General features: G+C 45.6%; 1 protein-coding gene across 1 annotated transcript; it reads left to right on the plus strand.

The window, feature by feature from the left end:
* The first annotated feature begins 2,405 nt into the window (after nt 1–2,405).
* On the plus strand, nt 2,406–14,483 carry LOC117587341 (ovochymase-2-like). The gene is made up of 4 exons (XM_034277981.1): nt 2,406–2,659; nt 2,718–2,980; nt 9,499–9,501; nt 14,471–14,483. Coding segments are annotated over exons 1-4 (522 nt in total). The 3' UTR covers nt 14,473–14,483.
* Nucleotides 14,484–23,245: the final 8,762 nt, after the last annotated feature.

Consider the following 23,245-nt stretch of genomic DNA (forward strand, 5'->3'; position numbering starts at 1 on the left):
TGGGTTTGCGGTGGCGCGTCGTCTCTGCAGCATTTCAACGTTTTATTCAATTTAAATGCGCTTGCAGCGTATTGCATGGACTTCCCATATGTTGCCACAGACACTGCCACAGCCACAGCTACAGCCCCGCCCTGTGTTCTCACTCTCTGCAGAAATTCGCTTAAATTAATTATTTTTTATTAACTTTTCGCTCATTGATAAAATATTTCAAATACTTGCCTGCTGCCTGCCTGCCTGCCTGCCTGCCGACAGGAGACATTCGACATTCGACCGACCATTCCCAATTCCCATTTACCATTGCCCCCCTCTGCCTCAATAAAGCATTCCTTCTCCATCAAAGAATCGCCAGCGGGAAATGCATTGGCAAATTTGTCGCATGCGAGACTTTTACACATTCGATCGTTTCGGTTAGGCATTCTTTGGAGCCACTATTTGCCGCTATTTTCACCTCTTTTTCCCCCCTGCCTCCTATGCGTGGATTTCTTTGCACTCTTTTTGGCCCCCTTGCTCAGGGTTCGCTTTTTAGTTCTGCTGCTCTCTGAGTTGGACATCAAATTTGATGGAAAAATGCTTGTAATAAAACGATTTTTTCCAAGAGAAATCAATAAACGGAAGAGCGGTTGGAGAGTTTGATGGGAATACCCTTTGGCTTGGCAATGGGCATACATTCGATTTCACTCAAGGATTTTGCTTGTGGGTTAACGGGAGTTCTTTGTGCTGAGAGGTGAAGAAAGGGATATCTGTGGCCCTCCCGAGAGGAGTATATCTTTGGGATTCGGAGAAGAGATACACAATGCACATCTGTATCTGTGGGATGATTAAGAAGGTTTTATTTTTGGCTGTTGAGAAGCCATTAAAGAGCATCTCCACACGGAGGATAGCTGTAACTCTGGGAGAAATGGAGTCATGTCTCAGTAACTCTGGCTCTGTGATGATCACAAATAAATATGCTTGCATGTATGCATGTATCTTCCAACTTTCTGCTATTATCTGTGGCACTTAATCGCGTCAACTCGTTATCGTGTGACGTTAAAACCACTCTCAGGGCAGCACACAGACACACAAACAAACGGCAGAATCTTCAGTGCAACATTTATCAAAAGTTATTGCAAATTAATTGCAATCTGTGTGCCTCAATCTGCGGCATCATCTCGAGGCAGTGATCTCTCTCTGGCATTTTTTCGGGGCCATGTGTCTGTTTGGCCCCGTGGCTGTGTTGGCTGCTGCAGCTCCTGCTGCCGCTGCTGCTGCTTACCAAAATTTATTGATGCCTTATTAGCTGATAATCACAACACTCGAAGGAAGGCATAAAGGAGAAGGGGCATCGAGAGGAGAGTCTCTGGCAACGGTAAAAGCGTAAAAGGTGCCCTCGCATATGGCATATTAAAGTGCATTAAGATAATTGAAATGGCCAATAAAAAATACAATATTTTCCCTTTTCAAGAGATGCGCTTCCCTTGCTGCATGCCACAAACCCCACCTCTCTTCAACGGGTTCTTCTTCTGTTCGGACATCAGTCGGTCGGTCGCTCGGTCGGTCGGTCGTCCATTGCGCGGTGTCAAGAACTTGTCCAAAGTGTTGAGTATCGCGCTTTGGGCGTCTTTCTGCTGTTCAGATTTTTGCTTCGGGATTTTTGTATGGTTCCAGGGGGAGAGGTGAGATGGAGCTGTTTTTTTTTTTGGGATTTCTTGGAATTTGCACTCGCGCGCGCCCTTCTGGGTTGCTCTTTTCTCTCAGTGCTGAAACGTTTTTCAATTTTCACATTTCTCATGTCAGGCAGGGCAGTGTGGTGGGGGAGCGAGTTGCTTTTTTCTTGTGATTTAGTGATTATATTCCAGTGGATACTCCTCAGATCTCTGTGTGTGTGTGTGTGTGTGCTTTATGTATATGAGTTATTAATAAGCTTTCTTTTGATAAGAGATCCCCATTCTTCAGGGCTTCCTTGGGATTATTCTTTATTCTTCTGCTGTTTATACAATGGGCGTGGATGTGGCGGGGCTCTCCAAGTGTTTGCTTAAAATGATTTAAGGCGTTGCTCTCTCTCTCGGAATCCAGGACATACATCTGTTGATTGCTTTTTTTACGAGGGATTGTTCGTTGTTTGTTTGGGCATTGGATTACAGTTTTGCTGAAGAATCGATGATGCATATGAGCTTAAAATGTCCAGCCTTTTGATGTGTGGGGACCGAAAAGTAGAAAAACTTAGGCGCAGAATGACAGAGAAATGTTTTCAGTGTCTAATAATATTTTGTAGAATTTGTGCAACAATGTTTAAAATTAAAATAAATTCTTTGCACTCCACAAATCATTCGAGTGCTGAAAACTGTTATCTTTTCTGCTGGAGGGACTTTTTCTCCTATATATATTCCTAGGTTAACGATTACTTGAATCAGTTTTCGGCCAACATGGAAGGCCCGATCGTTTTGGTGTTCATTTGCTGTGTATTTTTCTTGAAGTTCTTGAATGGAAGTATTATTCCACGCATCATAAATGGCAGCAATGCCACCGCTATGCAGTTGCCCCATCAAGTGTTTTATGATACTTTTTACCTAGGAGACTATAGTTGGACCAGTTTCTGGAGACCCCAGTGTGGAGGCACCATAATATCCAGTAAAATTATACTCACAGCAGCTCACTGTTTCGAGGATGATCCCTACATGTAAGATCATAATTAGATAACCTCTAAATGCATTTAATTTTTGATTTGATTTCAAAAGAATTGCCTTGAGAATTTACTTTGGAGCTGTGAACAAATCAAATGCCACCGAAGAGGGTCAACAGCGTTTAATTGTGGATCGAAAGAGTGTGGTGATCCATCAGCAATTCAATTATCAAAAACCTTTTTACAATGATATTGCAATCATTAAACTACCCATTAATGTGCCTTTTAATGAATATATTCGACCCGCAAAGCTGCCACAACCCACCAATAATTATGTGCATGCAAAAGCCATTGTTTCGGGATGGGGTGCATCTAAAGGTACATTAAATTCTTCGATTTTTCCAGCAGATAAATATGACTTATCTCTGAGTTCGTTATAGTTTCAGGAAATTCGAAAATCTTGCCGCATAATTTAAAATATTTTGAAATCAACATCATATCGAATGAGGAATGCTACGAACAGTGGTTAAAACGGGAATACATGTTCCCAGTGTCCTTCATGTGCATTGCTCCCAGCGTAAATGTACCTTGCATAGGAGATTCTGGAGGACCTTTGGCTCTCAAGGAAGGAAAGGATTTTATTCTTTTGGGAATTACCTCCCATAGTGTCATTGAGCCTTGCCGAATCAATCAACCCACGGTTTATGTCAGAGTTTCTTCGTATTTGGATTGGATACGGAAAAATTCTGGTGGTAAAATTTAGATTTATGTGAGATCTACGTTAAAAATAAATTTCGATCGATTTCGGCATCTATTAGTACACTTACTAGCACTGTGATTAGTGCATAAAATTTGTCTAGCCACAGAGAACTTTTACGTAAAATATTTGAATTCTTTTGACGAATCCCATAAATTAGGAAACCACTGAAAATCCATTCCCCGCGCCAGTGGAACACCAGGAAGTAAATGCTCTACAATGGCAAATAGTAATTCCTCTTGAGTTTCCAGGAATTTTCAAGAGGCGTAGCAACTGTTTGTGACATGTTTTGATTTGTGTGTTTGGGTCCGACGTTTACGACGAGGCTTGTAAGTCTTTCTGTCTGCCAAAACATTACAATGCCCAGCCAGAGACCTCCCTAGACCAAGAACCACAGCTAACGGACGAGCAGAGGGCCAAGAACTCAACAGAAAAGAACAGAATTGTAGAGGAGAGGAAAGAGAAGAGAAGAGAGGACGAATCGAAATGTTATCGATGACATTAATAGCGATTGCGCTGAGGCTTTCATCAATTACAAGTCTGTTGTTGGACATGGATCTACCTCTGCCCTGGGATCTACCTCTACCTCTGCCTACTCCTCTCTCTACGGTTGATCTTCCTTCTACCTCTCTCGCTTGCTGTGCATATCTCTCTTTCAACCTACGCACATGCAGAAAAACCCCAGAGAAAATTGTAAATTATTACAATGCAAATGATTTCCATATTGTAAATATGATGTGAGTGCTGATAAAAAGCAGACCAGGAGAGCAGCAGAAAAGGGAACCGCCTTCCTACGACTCGGCTCAGTGATGGCAGATGAAGTTCGTTGGGACTGGGGAGGACTGAGTGCACACTGCGGCCCCAGAAGTTTATGCAAACAAAAAGTTCAACGCATTCAAAGTCAAGGCAAATGGCAAGCCAAGCGAGGCAGCAGCAGCAGTTTAAGTAATTTTGCGAGTACCGTTTTTGGGTTTTAAGTTGGGCTTTAGCTTTGGCTTTGGGTTTCATTTTGCTCTTGCTGTTGCTGTTGCTGTTGCCTTTGACCATCAAGCCCAACCACCAACGTCGTTTGGAACGCCGGCAATCAAGTCAACTCTTGCTCCGACTTCGACTTAAACTCGCGCCGAACTGTATTAACTCTCTGTCTGTCTCTGTTGGGTTTCCCCCCCACACCCGCTCTATCTCTCTACCTTGAAGAGAGAGCGCCAACTGTTGCCGAACGACTGTCTGTCTGTGGGTCTGTCTGCTGAACCGTCAGTTGGCGGTGGAATCTTCCTGTTTGCACACAAACGTCACGTTCGAGTCACGTTTCCACTGAGGAGCAGCCCAAGCCCATCAATGGGGTGCCCGGGCACTTAGTGTAGGACACATAGAGCGCTGGCCTGCTCGCTGGCTGCTCTCTCAGTTGATGTTTCCCACAAATTTAAGGCCGCGCACAGAGGGCTTCGACTTGGGCGCTGGCGTAACGCAACAATTTCGCAATCACCTGACAATGTGACAGGTAATAGTCGTGTCCAGCATACACTAGACATTTGCATACTACTACTACGGTTCGCGTCCACCTCCAAGAGCACTGCCATGGAATGGACTCTGCAGAACGAACTGTGAAGTAATTTCGATGGTCATCTCTGAGTGGAGAGGAGACTCTCCTGGCAGCAGCATACTGTGATAAGTAATTGCAATTGCTGTGAGTTTCGTTCGTTTGCGGAACACACAATTTGGGGCATCGCCCAGGCATAGGCTTAGGCCATAGGCACCGAAAAGGAAAACCCATTCATGAAATGGGCCCCTGCCTTGGATGTTGCCACATACATATAAATTGCTGAGATTTCTCTTGGCTCTTTGGCTGCCCTGCCGCCTGCCTTGTTATTAAAAGTTCAACCCACATGAGAAGCAATTTGCAAAACTGTTAGAACGAATAAATAGTTTAACAGTCAAAGTAGAGGAGAAGGAGGAAGAGCAATAGGCAATGGCAGGGAAACCAGATACAGGGAATCAGCAGAAGCAGTGAGAGAGAGAGAGAGAGATACAGATGGAATTCCAGAGAAAGTTCAGAAAGAGCGAACGAAATGGAGTCCTAAGTGCCACTTGAATTTAGAATTTGATAAACCAAAGAAGAGCTCTGGAAAATCACTGCCAAAGTGGATGCATTTTCACCTTGAATCAATCCTTTGAACCCAACCCATCCTCCTGCTGCAGCACTACAAATGCAGATTGGCCTTAAGTTGAGGCAACACTTTCGGGGCATCATCCTTGGCTTTCTTTTTTGGTAGATTTTTTTACGCTTCTTTTCTCTGTGCTTTTATCTTTACTTTAAGTTTTTTTTTTTTTTTTTTTTTGTGTGACTTTTGGCCAATGCCAAGTGCCAAGTGGCCTGCTGCTCTGCATCCTCTTGGCCTTTAGATTTATTCAATGGCAGAGCCAGAGCCAAGCCTTCGTTTGAGTTGCTCTTTTGCTTGCCACATCTTCACTGACTCTGCCCCACCACTGCTGTTGCTGCTGCCAGATCTTCACTCTGTCTCTCTGGCTCCTTTTGCCTTTGACTCTTGGCTTTGACTCTTGTTTGCTTTTCGCTGATTATTTGCCTCTGATTAAGTTTATGGTTCATAAACCAGAAATTTCAATTCAAATGCAGATGCCCCAACGACAGAGAGAGAACGCGAGATTTTAAATAAATTACATGAGCATTTTGCGGGGCTCTCGAAAACTGTGTTGTAGGCTAATTGTATGCAACGAGAGAGAGGGGTTTGGTGGCAACAACACGACTCCTCTCTATTTCCCTGCGCCCACCTGTGTGTATCATCATCATCATCGTCGTCTCCTCGGTGGAGATGTTTGAATGGGTAGTGTGATTTTGGGTTGGGTTTATTTCGGATACTGACTGCTCCTCTCTGTTGTGGCAGCGGGGCAAGCGACAGTTGCAATTTGCAACTGCGCGTTTGCTTGTACTCCATAAGATGCTTTCGCGGCAATCTTTTAATAAGAATCAAACACTAGACGAAACGGAAAATTCAAAACCATTTCTCGAGCAGCAGCCGAAAGCTATCGCTGATCGTAGCGGTAGGTAGGCTGGCAGGCAGGCAGGCAGGCAGGCAGGCAGAGCACTGCCACTGCCACTGCCACATCTTGTGGCCAGTCAGCCGAAGCAGCAACAGCATCTTGGAGTGCAGTGGAATGGAGATGGAGATTCGAGTTGCCCACCGCCTCAGCGGTGTTCTGGTGGGCAGCAAACGCGCTCATTACGAGCGGCTCTCTGGGCTGCTGCTGCTGCTGTTTGGGGGCAATCATGCGTTGCATGGAACCCTACTTGCAACACGCCAAAAACAGAAGTTCTTGTCGCTTGCTGCCATTGAGAATATTTCAAATTGATATCAGATGGCAGGCATGGCATCTCCCTCCTCTGCCCTGTCCCGAGAGTCACTCTCTGCAACGTGTTGGCTGGCGGGTGGTTGTGGTGGTGTACTTGCAGCATTAGTTTCAATGCGCTTTCATTTATTAAAATATCAAATTTAAGTACATGCTTCGCAGAGTCTGCAACAGCTTGTGGTAGCAGCCAATATTTGTGGCAGTGGCAGTGCAATCGAGATTTGTGTGTGATTAGTGGCAACTGAAATTGGAGAACCTTTTGCTGCTGCTGCTCCTGCTGATCCAGCTACTGCTGCCAGAACGAACGCCTGATGGATGATCTCTCGGGTCTCCAGCCCAAAGAGAAATTGAAATTAAATAGAATTTTGGCTTTGAAATATTAGAGGGGCCCGAAAGATCCAAGACTAGATCGAAGAGTAGAAGATGTGAGCTACATCCTATCTATAGGGTGTGTCCGTTCCATCATATCTCCAGCTGAGAGAATTCCGACGCCTATCCAAGCGATCAATGGAAATATTCGCTGAGGGAAACTCCTCTCTTTTGGCACTTTTTCGGGGCTAATGACTCTGCACTTTGGATCCGCATGGGCGCATGGGCACGCCCCTTGGCCCCTTGGCCCACAACGCCCATGACCTAAATAGCCCCATTGGCTCTTTCTCTCTCTCTCTCTCAGAGTATCTTGCTTTCAGAGGTGATTTTCAAGAACTACACGTAGTCGTATTAATTAAACCCTAAGGAATACACAGCCAAAAACTGAAGACAAAGGAAACATAAATTTTCCAGTAAGACACTTTCCTTGTGGACTTGTCTCGGACGACGGTTTATATTATACCTAGGGTTGTGTGGAGTGCGAGGGTATGTTGTGTTTGAGATGAGGTGTGTGACAGGGAAGACAAAATATATCTCAAGAAGGGATATCTATTGGGTTCTAGATGATCTTGCAAACTGTCTACTTTTGAGCATTAAGTTAGTTGTAAAAAAGTTTCAAAAAATGCAACAGATATGTCTGAAATCAGTGTTTCGTATGTCTCTCAGATAAGAATTGACTTTTAACGGACTTTTACAATATCATTCTTGCAGGTCCCCTACTCTACCACTATATTACTCTACAGATTTCTTGTGGCATTGCAGTCAATATATAGTCAAATGTTTTATCTACTAGTCCCACAAAGAATCCATCGAACCATCAGCTTAAGTAGGGGAAATCGAATCGAATTTCTATGATCGATATTTTCCCCTTTACTTTCTTAGATTTTTTCGATTTCCGATTAGCAACGGGGTATCATATCAGTCGAAATGTGGACTCATAATCTTCATTCTTTTTCGAGAACTTCAATTGCAACAAAACTGGAACCCAAACCCAAACCCAAACCCATAACCAAACCGTTAGCATATTTTCAGAGCTTTTGCGCTGTGCTTTGCACCGTTGCTTTTGATGTTCGCGGTGCACACAGATGCACACACAGACAGACGCACATTAACATAAATATGAGCAAGAGATAAGTGAGGAACACACCCAGGTTCCACTCTGTGCGATGTGGCATGCAACATGGGGAATGAAAATTTGCCACAAGGAGAGCTCCTACTCTGCTCTGGCTTGGGAGAAGGTGGAGTAGGCCCGAAAGTTGCCTCCACATTGACATGCGTTAGACAACAACCAAAAAGGCCAGGCAACAACCAACCAACAGATCTTGCCACAATGGGCGGCGGCCGTTTTGGGGCGTTTTAGCTGTGACTCTGAGGGGGGGGGTGTGGCGTGGCGGCAGCAACGAAAATCTCAATAGATGATCGTAAACAAAATTTTAGTTTAGCGGTCAGAGCGCCCAAAGGGAACCAAGGGGAGTGGCTGGCAACACAACATTTGACGCACGTCAACCGGAGCTGTGTGGTGGCGGCAACATGTGGCTGGCAACATTCAAATGTTGCAACAAGGCTTCAGTTCGTTTCGCTTTTGGGGCAATCAAATGAAGAGTCTCTCTAGATCTGATGGCCTCTGCTGCTGCCACATGATGATGATGATGTTTCGCTGATGATCAGTACGAAATGGCAATGAATGTTCCCGTTGCACCTCCCTTTCTCTCTCTCTGTGCCCTGCTCTCTGATGGAGCCCAATGTTTCGCTCAGTTCGGGCCATAACGAATCGCAATGCAATGCGCAACACGTTAAGGGTTTGAGCCTCCCCCCTCCGTTTTTCCCTCTCTCACTGTGCCGCCGTAACCAAAGAGGCGGCGGCAAACAACTCGCAATTTATAAAATGTCTTAATTTTTGCCTGGCCATTCCCCCAGAAATAACAGCAACAACAATATTCGGTCGAAGCGTCCGACTAAAACGCCGCAGGAAAGCCAAAAGTTGTCCAGCGCTTAAGCATCGCACACATAGAGAGGAGAGTGCACGGTGATCAGAGTTGAACACGATCGGGAAGGGGAGTTTAATGAGCAAACAGCGAAGCAAGGTCTGGAGAATTTATGCAAAATTATGGTCTAATTTTATAGAATTTTGTACTAATTGTACTACCAACTAACGCAGGAAATATCATCAGAATCGGGGAATATTTTTAAACAACAAATTGGAAAAATCACAATAACTATGAGCCAAAGTATAAGCCTCTGTTTTCGTAATGTTTTGTAAAGTAGAATGGTAATTGTGCATCGTGTCACGACTGATTCCTATGGTAACGTGCTCTCCTCGCTAGCGCGTGGCCTCCACCTGGGGCCTGGGACCTGGAACCGCTCGCCAGTTGACTAAAATGACTGACGCTGATGCCCGTGTCAGTTTGTTGGACAACTTGTTGCCTGTTGCCTGTTGTTGCTGCTGCCGCTGTCGTCGTCATCAATTTTTTGTTGTTGCAGCAGCAGCAGCAGCAGCAACAGGACAGCAGGACTGTTGCTCCGTTGCTCTGTTGCTGTGGCGATAAATTGCATTTTAAGCGTATTCCCTGGCATTATTATGACTTTATAAACTCTGCGGGCTTTGTGCACTTTGCATTTGTTGTAGCGCTTTGTGGATCTGTGGCTCTCTGATGCACTGTGGTGCTGCTTTCTCACCGCCCCAATGCAACGCCTATTCCAGAGGCAGCGGCAGACGAAGATGAATCCCAGGGTGAGGCATGGCCAGAGCCAGGCACCCCGAAAGGTGTGAGCTATTTTTATATATTTTGATTGGCAATGATGAAATGCTGCTTGTGCTGCACCATGCAGCCATGCCACATGCAGCCTCAAGAAGGGGCTGGGCTCGCCTGTTGGCCCTTTTGTTGGTCAATCGAGGCACTTGATGTGCCTCTGAGATGAAGACTCTTTGGAGTCCTCGTTCTTTGGCTCGTAACAAGATAATTGCTTAATTTGATTAGCAATTGTTGCTGTTGTTAGCCGCTGTCTGTGGCTGCCGCGCGCTGCTCGTTTTGCTCTTGCTGCTGCTGCTGCTGCTGCTGGCGGGGCGTGCAAATTGCTAACAATTTTGATATTTAAATTATTGAGAAACCAGGGTGGAGCCAAGGAGCGGTGCCTCTCCTTGCTGCCGAGGGGAGGTTGCCACAGACAACAGGCAACATGACAGCTCAATAAACATTCCATCAAGAATGGAGTGTAAAAATCCAATTTTCATAAGTGGCCTCCGCCACTAGCCCCTCGCCACTCGCCAGTGCCAGTGCCAGTCGACTCGACTGTCCTTTGGCGCTCGTCCTTGCTGTGCTGGAATCATCCTTCTTTTGCATCTCGGCCTCCTCCATTGGCCACAAGTCTGCGTCTGCTTTCCATCGGCATAAATTAGCAGCTGCAGCTGCAATCGCCATTCGGTAGGCAGAAAGAAGGCCACCTAATTATGAGGTGTATGCACGAGAGTGTTTCCATTTTTTTTGTTTACAAGTGGAAAGCTAATTTGTCAATTATATGGAACGCTCACTATATGGCCATTAAGCAGGTTGCTCATTAGGTAGCTGAAGGAGAACAGAAAGGCATTAGGAAGCGTCTCATTTTAGATAATTCTTTTAAATGGATCATTATATAAATATACTCACTTATTCATGGATAAATATAGTGTTAAATGGTTTTAAGTGATCCATAAAGAGGTATATATTTTTTCCTTGATCTTAATTGTCGATTAAAAGTGCAAACCCAAGGAATCACCGATGAGTTTTTATAGCATTTTTTCTTGAAGTATAAAATTATCTTTTACTTCAGTTTTTATCATCTGAATTTCCCATACGTGCCATAAGTCTCTTTGAAATTTCGCAGGTGAAGCAGAGCTGTGGTATAACATTTGTGGAGCGACGTTCAACATAATTCGTTCTAGAGAGATTAAATCGCAGCATCCATAACTTTCTAGAGCAAACAATGGAAGTGGCATCCCCCAGGCTCACATTTCTCCTGTTTTCATTTAGTGCCATAAGCCAAGCTCTGGTTTAGAGAGGGCAAAGCCACAGCTAACATTGCCACATTGTTGGCAATTAAAAGCCTTAAACGACTCTCCTTGTGCTGTCCGCGCGCTGGCTGACCGACGAGCAGCTCAAAGGATTGGTAGCGACACTCGCGAGTGCTGTTTTTGTGATTGTCTGTCTGTCGGTTGTCTGCTGGTTCCGCCCATGCCCCCGGCCCCTTGGGTGCAGCACTTTCAGTCTCGAAGATTTTCTGGGGGCTACCGCCGGCCACTCACTCGTCTGCCTCTCTCTCCTCTTTCTCTGGCGCTGTGGCCCTTCACTCTTCTGCAGGCAGCGCACTGCTGTTTATTTTTTCCTACTGATTAATCACTTTGGCGCGTATAATAAATTAAAAATTTCAGCAATTTTGAAAGTCAATTAATCATCGCGAAGGCACTCTGTTTGTTGTTGCGGCTACCTTTTTTGCTACCTTCTCTGTGCCCGGTTTGGGGGCAAGGCATAGACCGACCAGCAGAGTAAAACCTCGGGAGCTGCAGGAACAACCAGCAACCAGCAGCAGCAGCAGCAGCAGCAGCAGCAGCCCGACGATGACGATGATGGCGACTCAAAAATGTCAGCCCCGTGACTACGCGCGTTGCACATAGATGATGATGATGATGAAGTAGAAGACGACGCGATGTCCGTTGATCGGGCCCCGGGTCCAGGGCTCCAGAGGAAGCAACGATCATTGCTGCTTTGGGGCAGCAGCATCAGTTGAAGGTGTGGCAGTACTTTTTCCCGCTCTCCTGTTGCTGCTGCGGCTGCGGCTGCGACACATTCTCGTGTCTGGCTGCAGCATTTGATGATAAATGAATGTGAGGGTCAGTTTTTCGTTACGTTTTGGGGGCTTCCGAGCAGCAGCAGAAGAAACAGTAAACTTTCGAGATACAATATACGAGCATTTGTCAGATAAAACTGCAACGCCTTTCCCATTGTCGGGGCTACTCGCTAGCTTGTTCGCTTGCCACTGAAGTTGAAGGCTGAAGACTTTAGCTGTTGCTGTTGCTGTATCTTTGTGCTCCACTGCCACTGCCTTGTTGTTTGCTTTTGGCCCGTAAAATATATGGCCCCCGTATCGTCGTAGCTGCTCCACTGCTCTGTTCTGCGAGTGTTGAAATTTAAGTTTTAATTTAAGCGATACGAAGGGCGAGACCCAGAGCCAGCCTGCGCTCCGCTCCAGTCGTGCACGAAATGAAGCCATTTTCATATTTATGAATTTTGTGGCCCCTTATCGAAAAACGCGCTTCAATTGGAGCAGGGGGCGAGGAGAGGCAGCCATCGACCAGCAGACGCAACGCGGGATCCCAAGAATTAAATATGGGAAGTCATAAACGATACTGACAGGCAAACCACCAAAGAGAGAGAGAGATTGGGAGGAGGGACAGGAGCAGCATTCGATGTAGAGTGGAGCATCTTCACCGCTCTTTCCTTGTGAGTTATTAAGCCATCTTTATAGCCAATCTCAATGAGGTGTGAAGTGCAATCGTTGGGTGCTGTTGGCCTTCTTCCTCTTGTGTTTATTAATACGCAAAAATATATATTCTTTATTTATTCGAAGATCGTTTCGTTTCGATTTGTGGCTGCCTCTCCCCAAAAAGATTTGTTTGCCTTTTTATGAGGACATCTTTTTATTTTTTTAATGGATTGCGAATCATCCAATAGCGAACGAAGCGAAGCGGATGGCAGCGAAGTTGATTAGCGTGACTCAAGCGATTGCTATTTAATGGAGCTAATAAATGTTTGCCCCTTCATCAGAATGGGTGTTTGGGGGGGATTCACTTGCTGCTCTTGCTTGCACACCTAATTGTATCTTATCCCGAACGATTGCATCTGGGGGCGCATCTTTAGCTGCGCTTTCTGGCCATAATTCATATTTAAGATGCGCTGATGCGCCAGGACCCCGCGAGACCCTTTTGACAGCCGAGGTCGTTCACTTGTCGTCTTAATTAAGTGCGAGCAAAAAAGAAAGAAATAAGTTGCGAGAGCTGCAACAGATTGCAGGGGCATAACCGCAGAGAGGCAGATGCCAACAACAAATATAAAAGAAGATAAAAATTTGCAGAGGAAAGGCTAGATTTTGTGTGTCGAAGCAGAAGGTACCCTTGAAAGCGAACACTTTAGGAATGTCCAAGAGTTTGTTAAAAGAAAAATGCAGAAAGAACAATTGTTTCGGATGGTAAAAGTCCGCCCATTAACATCGGGTTTTGTCCAAGTTCGAAGAATATTTAAAGCAAATGGGCAGCAGATTTCTTCGCTCTCCCTCCGTAGATGCAAACATTTGCTTAAACCTATTATACCCCCACTGTAAAAGGGTAACACGTACAAACGAAGGTTGGTGCCGCAGCAAAGGAAATGCATGGCATTTAAGGACATTTTGACTGCGGCTTCGCGTTGCTGTCATTGGAAATCCCATAAGCCGACAGCCGAAGTTGTTTTATGGCCAAAAGCAGCAACCAGCGGCAGTGGCAGCGGCGGCAGGGATGCTGCCAAAATGCAGGTCACAGATGCAGATGCCGCTGGCTGGCTGGCTGGCTGGCTGCTGCTCTCTGTTGCAGTTGCAGTTGCAATTGCAATTGGAAAAATTCCATGGCGGTGAAGGGCATTGCTCGTGCTGCCAATTATTTATTAACATATTTTTTGCATTTGCATTTGCACTGGGCAAAATTAACATGCAGCACTGTTGCACAGCCGCCTAATGGGGGACCTTGTCATATGCGCACAGACACGGTCATATATGGTAGGTGTGTGTGTGTGTGTGTGTGTGTGTGTGTGTGTGTCGAATCATGTTGCTAACGGTGTCTCTTTCTCTGGCTGTATGGAGATTTGTGTGGAACAAATGGTTCAAATGCCGTGACTTCCTGGCCATTCCCGCATGGCCCGCCCGCACCAAGGTGCATTTAAATTTGAATTTGGGGATTTGGGAATCCCAAATCGAATTTATCTGGTTGCGCCAAGTGCCTCCAATGCCACAGCAAGGAAAAAGAAAAGACGACCGCGAAATTCACGCCATAAGTAGAATGTGATTTTCTCGCTTCGAGAAATGTTTGTTGTTGTTTGTGTTTGCTGTGTTGCTGTGTTGCTGTGTTGCTGTGTTGTCGCGTGTTGCCTCGCTTGTTACGGTGCCCAAATATGAGCAACATCACGAGAATCGTGCGATTTGCCTTGCATATATTTTACAATCCACCACCAATACCCATCCTCTCATCCTCTCATACCCAAAAAGCCAATTCCAATCCCAGTACCAAATCCCAATCCCAATCCCAGCGTCAGATCCAAATCCAAATCACAATCCCTACAATTCCAGGCAAAGCAGCAGCACCTCTTCTCGCCCAGAAGAAACAAAAACATCATTACCAAAAGAGGGGAATCGTCTGTTACCTCTGCTCCCAACCATCGATGCCGTGAAACGTAATGAAGTTATTTGTCCTGCGGCCATGTGAAATCAACGCATATATCCTTTTTGGCAATTGCAATGCCAATGCGCGCGACTCTCTGCCTGTCTGCCTCACTGCCTGCCTGTCGCATAAATCATTTGCCATTCGCATGAAATTGGGCATAAATTTGCTCCACTTTGGAGCCAGCAGCAAGGCACTCTACCGCTCTCTCGGAGTCTTTCTTTTGGCCCAAAAATATAAGCCGCTGGCTTAACGAATTTCCAGCTGTTAGTAGAATTACAGAGCACATGGGTGTAGCTCCATGCTGGAGGGGTAAATACTTTGAAAGGGGATTGGAATACTTTCCCCAGAGATTGTAGCATACTTTTGGTGCCAAATGGTGTGGAAAATTAGCTCTGGAAGTGTGAAAATGTAATAGCTTTGGGAGTGGAATGCAACTTTGAACCTCTTCCCTCAATGTAATTCAAAGTTTTTGTGTTATTTTTACTAGCAGCACCACTAAGTATGATATTTCTTTGATTTTCATTTCCAATTCTTTCTGAAAAAATGCTCTAAAATCGTTTAATCCTATTGCATTTTAGTTTACTTAATCTTAATCTTAACTTTTAAGCTTGAAAGATCTTAAGCAGGTCTAAAGCTGCTCCCGAAAGCTGAGAATTTCTCAAGAGCAATCATCCTCCAAGCCGCACCCACACAGCGTCCGCCCCTGGTGTATGCCACAATTGAACTTTTCAGCACACACAAAAATTAGCCGCGAAATTCGGTTATTAAAACAGCGTGCAGCATGAGATGTTGCTCCATGAAGCAGCAGCCACTCAATTGCCTCTCGCAAGAGATGCGAGGTGGAGCAAGGACCCAGAGATTGGCGGCCAGAGATCCAAATCCCAGAGAGGCAAACGCAGAGACCCAGACCCAGACCCAGACCCAGTTTCTGTTTGCCGTTTGGCGCTGCTCAGTTGTCGTTCTCGTTCCCGTTCCCGTTCTGTGGTCTGTCTCTGTACTCTGTTTTCTTACCTGCTGCTGTGATAAATCAACGTGAGACTAATGCGCGCTTAACACGCGAATTATGATTTTGCAAATGATGTGGAAATGTAGGTCCCCGAAAGGGGAGTGGGGTGTGGATGGGGAGGGGAAACGGTAACGAAGTCACTTGATTGCTTTATAATCGTCTGAAAAAGTCTCTGTGTAAAGTTCATTCGCCACAGGGAATGCTGCTGCATGCCACTTAATTGCAGTTTAAAGAGAGCCGAGTCCTCGCCGCTGTGTCTTCGTCTCCAGAGCTGAAGCTGACCCTTGAACTATCGGTAATTAGTTTCGAGCGGAGGCACAAGACAAAATCAACAGCAAATCAACACATGCCGCACCACACCATCTCTTTCTCTGTGGCTTTCACAGTTCCTGCCACTGACACAGAGACCCACTGCCAGAATCAGTCCATCCCATACCAAACACTCGTCTGTCGCCAGCCGCCTGGCCTGGCCCTGTCGGAGCATTTAACCCAGTTATTATGACTGCCATTTATTACCAAGAATCGTTGGCCCAAAGTGAGGAGTGTAGGCTGTTGTTTGTCAGGGTGTGGCAGGGGCAGGGCCAGGGCCAGGGCAGAGTGTGGAGGAATCTCCTTTAGTGCGGCTTCATTGGTTTTCCCAGGCATCAGGAGATCCTTCTCTCTCTCCCTCTCTCGGTGTGTGGGTGTCCTTTTGACCCGCATGTCGTTTATAGTCAAGCGTTCGTTGCTGCTGCTGCTGCTGCTGCTGTTGTTGCGGTGGCCATTTTGTGGTGCTAGCCTGTTTGTCAGCCCACCCAACCATTGTTGTCCGCTGTGGAGGTCGTCACACAGTCAGAGTCAGGGGCAGGACCTCGACAACCAGCAGCAGCAGCAGCAGCATTACCATCACCATTCAGCAGCAGGCAGCAGCACCAGCACCAGCAGGAGGGAGCATTCAGATGGTGAGGAGTGGCTGGAGTAGGAGCTCAGGCGCCACAGGAGTCGGGAGGAGTCGCAGGAGCAGTATTGCTCGATGCCAAATGCCACTGACAATGGCACAGTTTTGCATGCAATTGACTTTCACAGCTCGTTGCTTTTTACTGTCTGAATGTGTGTGGCATGCGGCATGTGCGCTATGGGGGCATGAATGGATAAGCGAATGCGAATGGGTGAGGGTAATCAGAAGGGGAATGGTTGAACGTTCGAGGGTTAAAACTTTTCTGATTAAAGTCATTCCATGGCCGGAAAACTAGTTCCCAGTTTCGACAATGTTTATCCACCTGTAAGACAGACGAAAGTCGTAATTCTGTCTGTCTGTTGAACGCATGAATCATGCCACATACTACACCCCTATGTAGATGCCCTGCCACATTGGCGGGGGGGGCATGGCCATCATTGAACCTGAAAATATTGCCAACATCATAAATATTTTATGCACTACGCTGCTGCCCCCTCCCGACCATTGTTTGCATACATTTTGTCAATTTGGTGGAGCAGAGTAGTGGAGGAGAGGGACCTGCCACAGTGGCAGTGGCATTGCCTATTAGGCTGCATATTAAAAAATATATGCAGCAGGAGTCGGAGGCATGCGGCATGAGGCCAAATAAATAACAGACCAAACGCGAAATGCGAGTACAACAAAAGAAAAGGCAAGCCAAAAGCTGCCTCCCTGCCTGCCTGCCTGGATGGATGGATGGATGGATGGATGGATGGATGCGAATGCGAATACGAGTGGATGAATACACTCGTACGAGCGAATGTTAACCCTTTTTTATGATTATGAATGCACGTCAGCATATTTATGTAAAAATTATGCAATTTGCTGCTGCCACAGCCACTGCTCCAGCCAGTGCCGCTACGTTCTATGCCCCAGTGCGTGAGGGTGGGAGGTGGAGTGTGCAAGGGCTCTGCGGCAGGGCTCAGGGAGAGAGAGATATGTATGGTCGGAAATCGGCTGAGAACTTAGCCAGTCAATCAAATTGTTGACGTTCTGCTCGTCACAGTTGTCAGTGTTTGTTTCTCCTTCTGCTGTTTGCTGCTGCTTCTGGAAAAGGACACAACGGCAACAGCAGCAGCAGCAGCAGCAGCAACAGCAGAAGGAAGGAGCGCGAATTGCATCTTTCGGATGCAATTTGCAAACCAAAATGTGTATTAAAATTTATGACGAGTCGTCGCACAAGTCGCGGGGAACAGGAATGGTTGAGCCTGCAAGTATGTTATTTATGCGTTTTGTAAATATTCTTGAGAATTGTAAGAAAGATCTTGCTGGGGTTTTTGGGGATAAGCAAAGTGGGAAAAATATTTAAAGATAATATTTCCCAAGAAAAACAGACATTAAAGGTAGCCTATTCCCTTTGCAAAAGAGTTTTATGAATTAATAAATTAGTTACTTAAGAATTAATTTACTTTTACAATATTAACGGATTTCGTTTCTTTTCAGGCAGTGCCTAGAACTGTTCTGTGTAAAGAAAGGTAAGTTTATTACATGTAAAATAAATTATTATCATACATTCTCCAAAAAGGTAACAACTACTGGAACATACTCTAAAAATGCAGTAAAATAATCCGAGAATCATCTTAAATTAGTTCCACCAAAAATCCTTTTGAAAACCAATCCCCCTTCACCCATTAAACATTTTTTTGTCAAATGAAATCTCATATTCCATTGATCCGATCCATCCATCGTTCCATCTCTGTTTGGATCGGTTAAATCACCTGATTTACATATATTTTACATATATTCCATTACCGCAAGAAATTCCAAACTCAAAGCCAAAATCCAAATCCAAAGAGGAGAAAAGTTTGATGGCAATGGCAATGGGCTTACGGGAATCAATTGCATTATTCTGTACCCTCCATATAGGGCACTGATCATACGAACGAACGAATGTACGAACCTTTCCTGCAGGAGAACGTCAAAAATTAGCATTGGCCAAAGCGAAGCGAAACGAGACGAGACGAGACGAGGGATTTTCAGCTGCAGCTGCCACTGTAGGCGCAGTGCCACACGGACGGACATCATCGCAACGAGTTGTCATGTGAAATTTTTGAATGCATTCGCGTTGTGACGCCGTGCGATTCCAGCGATCATCATCGATGCGATTACCATCGCTACCACTCCCCCCCCCAAAGAGAAAGATACAGTGATGAGGAGGGGAAGGTTGCATGTGGCATAAGCGCATCCATCGATGCGATTACCAGCAGCACTCTCTTCCCAGAGTGTCTGTACAGAGGGGGGAAGGGAGAGCCTCGGAGGCGGATAAACGAATTTGTATTGAAATTCATGTCTCTGTTAGCGAAAAATGCTGCCTGCTGCCTGCTGCCTGTCGCTGTCGACATTGTTGCGCGATGATTGGCTTAACTTTCACCGTTCAACCGTTGGTTCGCTCGTTCCACTGGCAAAATGTCGCGCACAGAGGCATAGCTCGCCATGTGGCATGTCCCCATGGTAGTGGTGTAGTCGTGATGCGATGCCACTGTCACAGCCACTGCCACCGCCCCTGCAACATCCATCAGGGCCAAAAAGCAAATTGTTAACTTATTTGTAAATTTCATTGTTCGCTCTGTTGTCTGTCTCCAGGTCCTGCTGCAGCTCCTGGCAACCCCAGCTCTCCCCCTCTCCCGCATTTCACTCGTTTGTTCAGTTGATTTTCTGCATGTTTTTTTTTTTGTTGGTGTTGTGGAGCACACATTTTGTCGGTATTTCATATGCGAATGCACTGCGGATTTTCCCAGTCCAGCCCTGGGGCATGGCACACAAAATCCTTTTGGCAAATTGTGCATCATGCATCATGTAAAAAAAGGCCAACGCATTGGATTCCCACAACAACAGATTCCCAATGTTTCGAATTAAATAAAATTTCACATATTTCACAGCAATTTCCCGGGCCTCTTTATAGATAAAGATTTTTATAGATTACGATACTGAAATGGGTTTTATTTAGAGATGAATTCAGCCAATAGATACTAAGAACTATTAGGCTTTATGGGATTACTACATATGGATTCGATTAGGAGTATTGCAAATGTTTCTCTGGGGGAAAATTTCAAAAGAAATTGGGCAGCTTTTTGTTGGATTTTGGCAATAAAATATATGGATTTTCATGCTTAAACTGTTTTATAATTAACGAGCAGTCAACCAGGAGAAAATCCAAATACGTGTGGGAAGAGCTTTGAAAGGAACAAAAAAAAACCATCTTTTTGTTGCTCCCTGACACGCCCATTTTCCTGCAGTGCCACATGCTTACGTTTTACATTTGTGTGCCAACAAATCCTTTGCATGTACAGATTTTATGTGCTGTGCCGCTGCTTTCTGTTTGCAGGCTTCTTTTTTTTTTGGCAGCGGCAGGATTCTTATATGCAAATTTATTGGCATTCACTCCTCAATGCCCCCCAGCAAGGGAGCAAAATGGGTCACCCCAGTGGGGAGTCGACTCATTTGTGGCACTTGTGTATCTGCATTTGCATTTGCATTTTCCACTGAGATGTGAACATGAGTGAGGAAACGAAGGGGCTTTCGCTTTACGGAAGTTTAACCCACGGTAAAACTTCAATCAGGAAAAGCCCTGCTAGTGAACAGAGACCCTAGAGACCTAGAGAGTTCCTTAAAGTGTATTTGCCACTTCCCGGTTGGCTGTTTGGGGCTATCATCATGTGCCACCCCGATAGGGGCCAAGCACTTAAGGCAATTATCATGGCCATATTTGGCCCACGCTCCGGCCCTGTCCTGTCCTGTCCTGTCTCTCCGCTCTCTGCGCTGCCAAAAACGAACTGAAACTTTAATTTCATTTATCTTATCCCCCGGTTCCCTACACTCACTGGTTTCCCACTCCTTCTGTCGGCCCTTGGGGTCATGGAGCAATATAATGCATATTGTGCTGCTGCTGCTGCTGCTTGCCACCGAATGCCCCCGCCGCCGAAGGGGCAGACAGGGAACAGCTGCTCCTGATAAAACTTCCGAAATGTAGGAGGAAGCCACCAAGCCACCATGCCACATGTATGAGTGGAGCGTAGAGAGTGGAGCTTGCAGCATGGAGAGTGGCGTGTGTGTAGAGTGCCTCAATTTGCGTCTGGAATCTTGGGCAGCACTTCTGCCTGCTGCTGCTGCTGCTGCTGCTGCTGCTGCTGCCACTGCCACACTATCTGCTGCATGTTGCTGCTACCAGAAAAGGGTTCTCTTTACCTTCTAGAAGATGGGGCATTGTGGTTCTGTCATGGTGTTTGTGGGGCAGAAGAACTGGGGCTGTTTCCATGAAAACGTTAAAATTGTAGCTGAAAAATGATCAAAACAGTATTGATATATCCATTCCATATTCAAGTGTATCCATTTCTTCGTTTTGCTAAAACATTTTTTAATTTTCCTTAACATTTTCCTTTTCTTTGTTTTTTTTTTTTTTAGGGTTTTCTGCGGGAATAAAATTTGCGTTGTATGTAAAAATGTTATCGCGTTTGCTCCGTCGCTTGTCGGAAATTATTCGACATATCCTACGAAGCAAAACCCGCACTACCCACCACCTAGGCTGCTCCCTCCCTGCTGCTTGTAGAAGGATAAGGCGAGGAAGGCTGGCAGGCAGGCCAGCCACTCAATGGCCCCGTAATTGGGGCAACGTTCCACTGTGGCAACTGTAATTGTTTTGCTGTTGAATTTCGAGCAACCCTCTTAGCCTTCTGCCTGCCCTTCCTGCCACTTGAATGGTGGTGCTGGTGATGGGGTTTAACAATAATTTTCCACTCTTTTGTTGAACATGGTCGAAAAACATTTGGTGCCTTGCATGTTGATTTTTCCCCAGACCTTTTCCAGCCATCAGGGCAGAGTGTGTGTTGTGTGAAGGGGGGAGGAGTGATGGAAAAATCAACACAATGCTTGACCCGCAATCTCTGGAGGGGCACATTTTGCACTGATTGTTGTTTGCTCAGTGGATCTCTCTCACTTTCCCTCTGTATATGTCTCTCCTTATCTGCATCGCATGCAGATGTAGAGAGAGATACCCATCTATCCATCCATCCATGCACCTGTTTTAATAACTCAATTTTTATGGCTACAGGTTGTGGCAGCGAGAGGACTCGTACTCTCCTTTCCAATCCTTTTGGCCTTTTTATGTTTATGCTGTATCCGCGTTGCCCGATGTTCGATGATTAATGCGAATTTCTATTCTCCCAAGTGGATTTTGAGAGCGCGCATTCGTTTCCCCACCACTCCTCGCCCGCCTAAAAATTCATTTCATAATTCATCTGCGAAAGATCTTTTGGGCCAGAGATTGAGACTGTGGATTCTGACCGGCTCCGAGGCTCTGAGATGTGGCATAAAAATGTCCATAAAAACGTTTTATTACCATTTGCACAATCCTTAGCCCCATTCCCATGGACATAGCCATTCCGATTTCCATTCCCCTTCCATTGCATTCTCTTTGGCTCTGATTTGCTTATTAACGTGGCTCGAGTGTGTCATAAATCTCACACAAAGAAGTGTGTGTGCCTCTTGTTTCTAAGATAAAAAAGATTTTCATTCCCCAAAAAAAAAAAAAAAACGAAGTGCGTATACGCAATCAACAGGGGATGGAACGGAACCATGGTATGCCATGCCCCATGCAACAGATGCATCTCACAAAAGGAAGACACACAAATCTCTGTGCAGCTCTACAGCTAGAAACATCTCCCAAAGGTGCACTTTTGCTCTGGTGCATCGAATGCAGAATGGCAGAAACGAATGCATATCCATTGGGCCATAATTCATTCAAAACGATCGATCGATGACAATCGTCGAGTGCGACAGAGCGACAGCGGAATCGTCGCAGCAATGGAAAACCCAGAATCAAGAATCCTAGAATCTACAAAGCCCAAAGATCAATCGATGGGGCAGCCAATGGGGCAGAGCGAAGCGGCACAAATGTGCAATTGGGGATCAATCCACACACAGAACAGCGAGGATCTCCCTCTTTCGATCTCCCCCTGAACGTTGTTGTGCCATAAATTTGTGGCTGAATTTTCTGTAATTTCTATTTTACAACCAAGGCGGCGGGCGACTGTTTCGCATGAGTGATTCATGCGAGTATTCATGTTAGCATTCGTGAATAGAGTGGCATTCCAACTGCCATTTGTATCCATCAGATATGCTGAAACGCTCGATGCCCATCAAATGCTGCCTTTTTGCGGTGGAAATCTAGAAAATATTTACAACGTAGAACGCGTCGTATGAGCGATGTTTATTTAATGGACGGCAGTCAGGCAGCCTTTTGCTGCATTTGCATTTTTCGGGGGCCCGTTAGATTTTACATTTTTCGCCCATTTTTCCAGCCAATCCATGGATACATATACATATGTTGATGCATATATAATGTCGGATCCCCACCCAGCCCCGGACGGACTATTGCCATTTGAGTGATTCGCAGTGGGCGTGGCCTTGCCGCTTGGACACCAAATTTATGCATTTTTCAATGCCATTACTCAGCTGTTGCTCCCGCGGCAATATTTCTCGACCCACCAATAGATCTATCTATTGGTTCGAGCGATCGAGCGATCGATTCTCCCCTCTTAAATGCTACCAAATTTAGTTTAGTGTAAAATTATGTGGTCTTTGTGGTCTTGGGGTTCGCGTTGCTTTGACCGCCTTTTTATTGGCTTTTATGAGCACAAATTATTTATTATTTGCCTCTTAATTTGCTTCCGAACTACGACTCCGACTTTGAATGCGGCGGCTATACCGCTTCGGGCGCTTTTCCATGCCAC

Source organism: Drosophila guanche, unplaced genomic scaffold (genome assembly GCF_900245975.1).
Source record: "Drosophila guanche unplaced genomic scaffold, DGUA_6, whole genome shotgun sequence".
NCBI classification, from domain to species: domain Eukaryota; kingdom Metazoa; phylum Arthropoda; class Insecta; order Diptera; family Drosophilidae; genus Drosophila; species Drosophila guanche.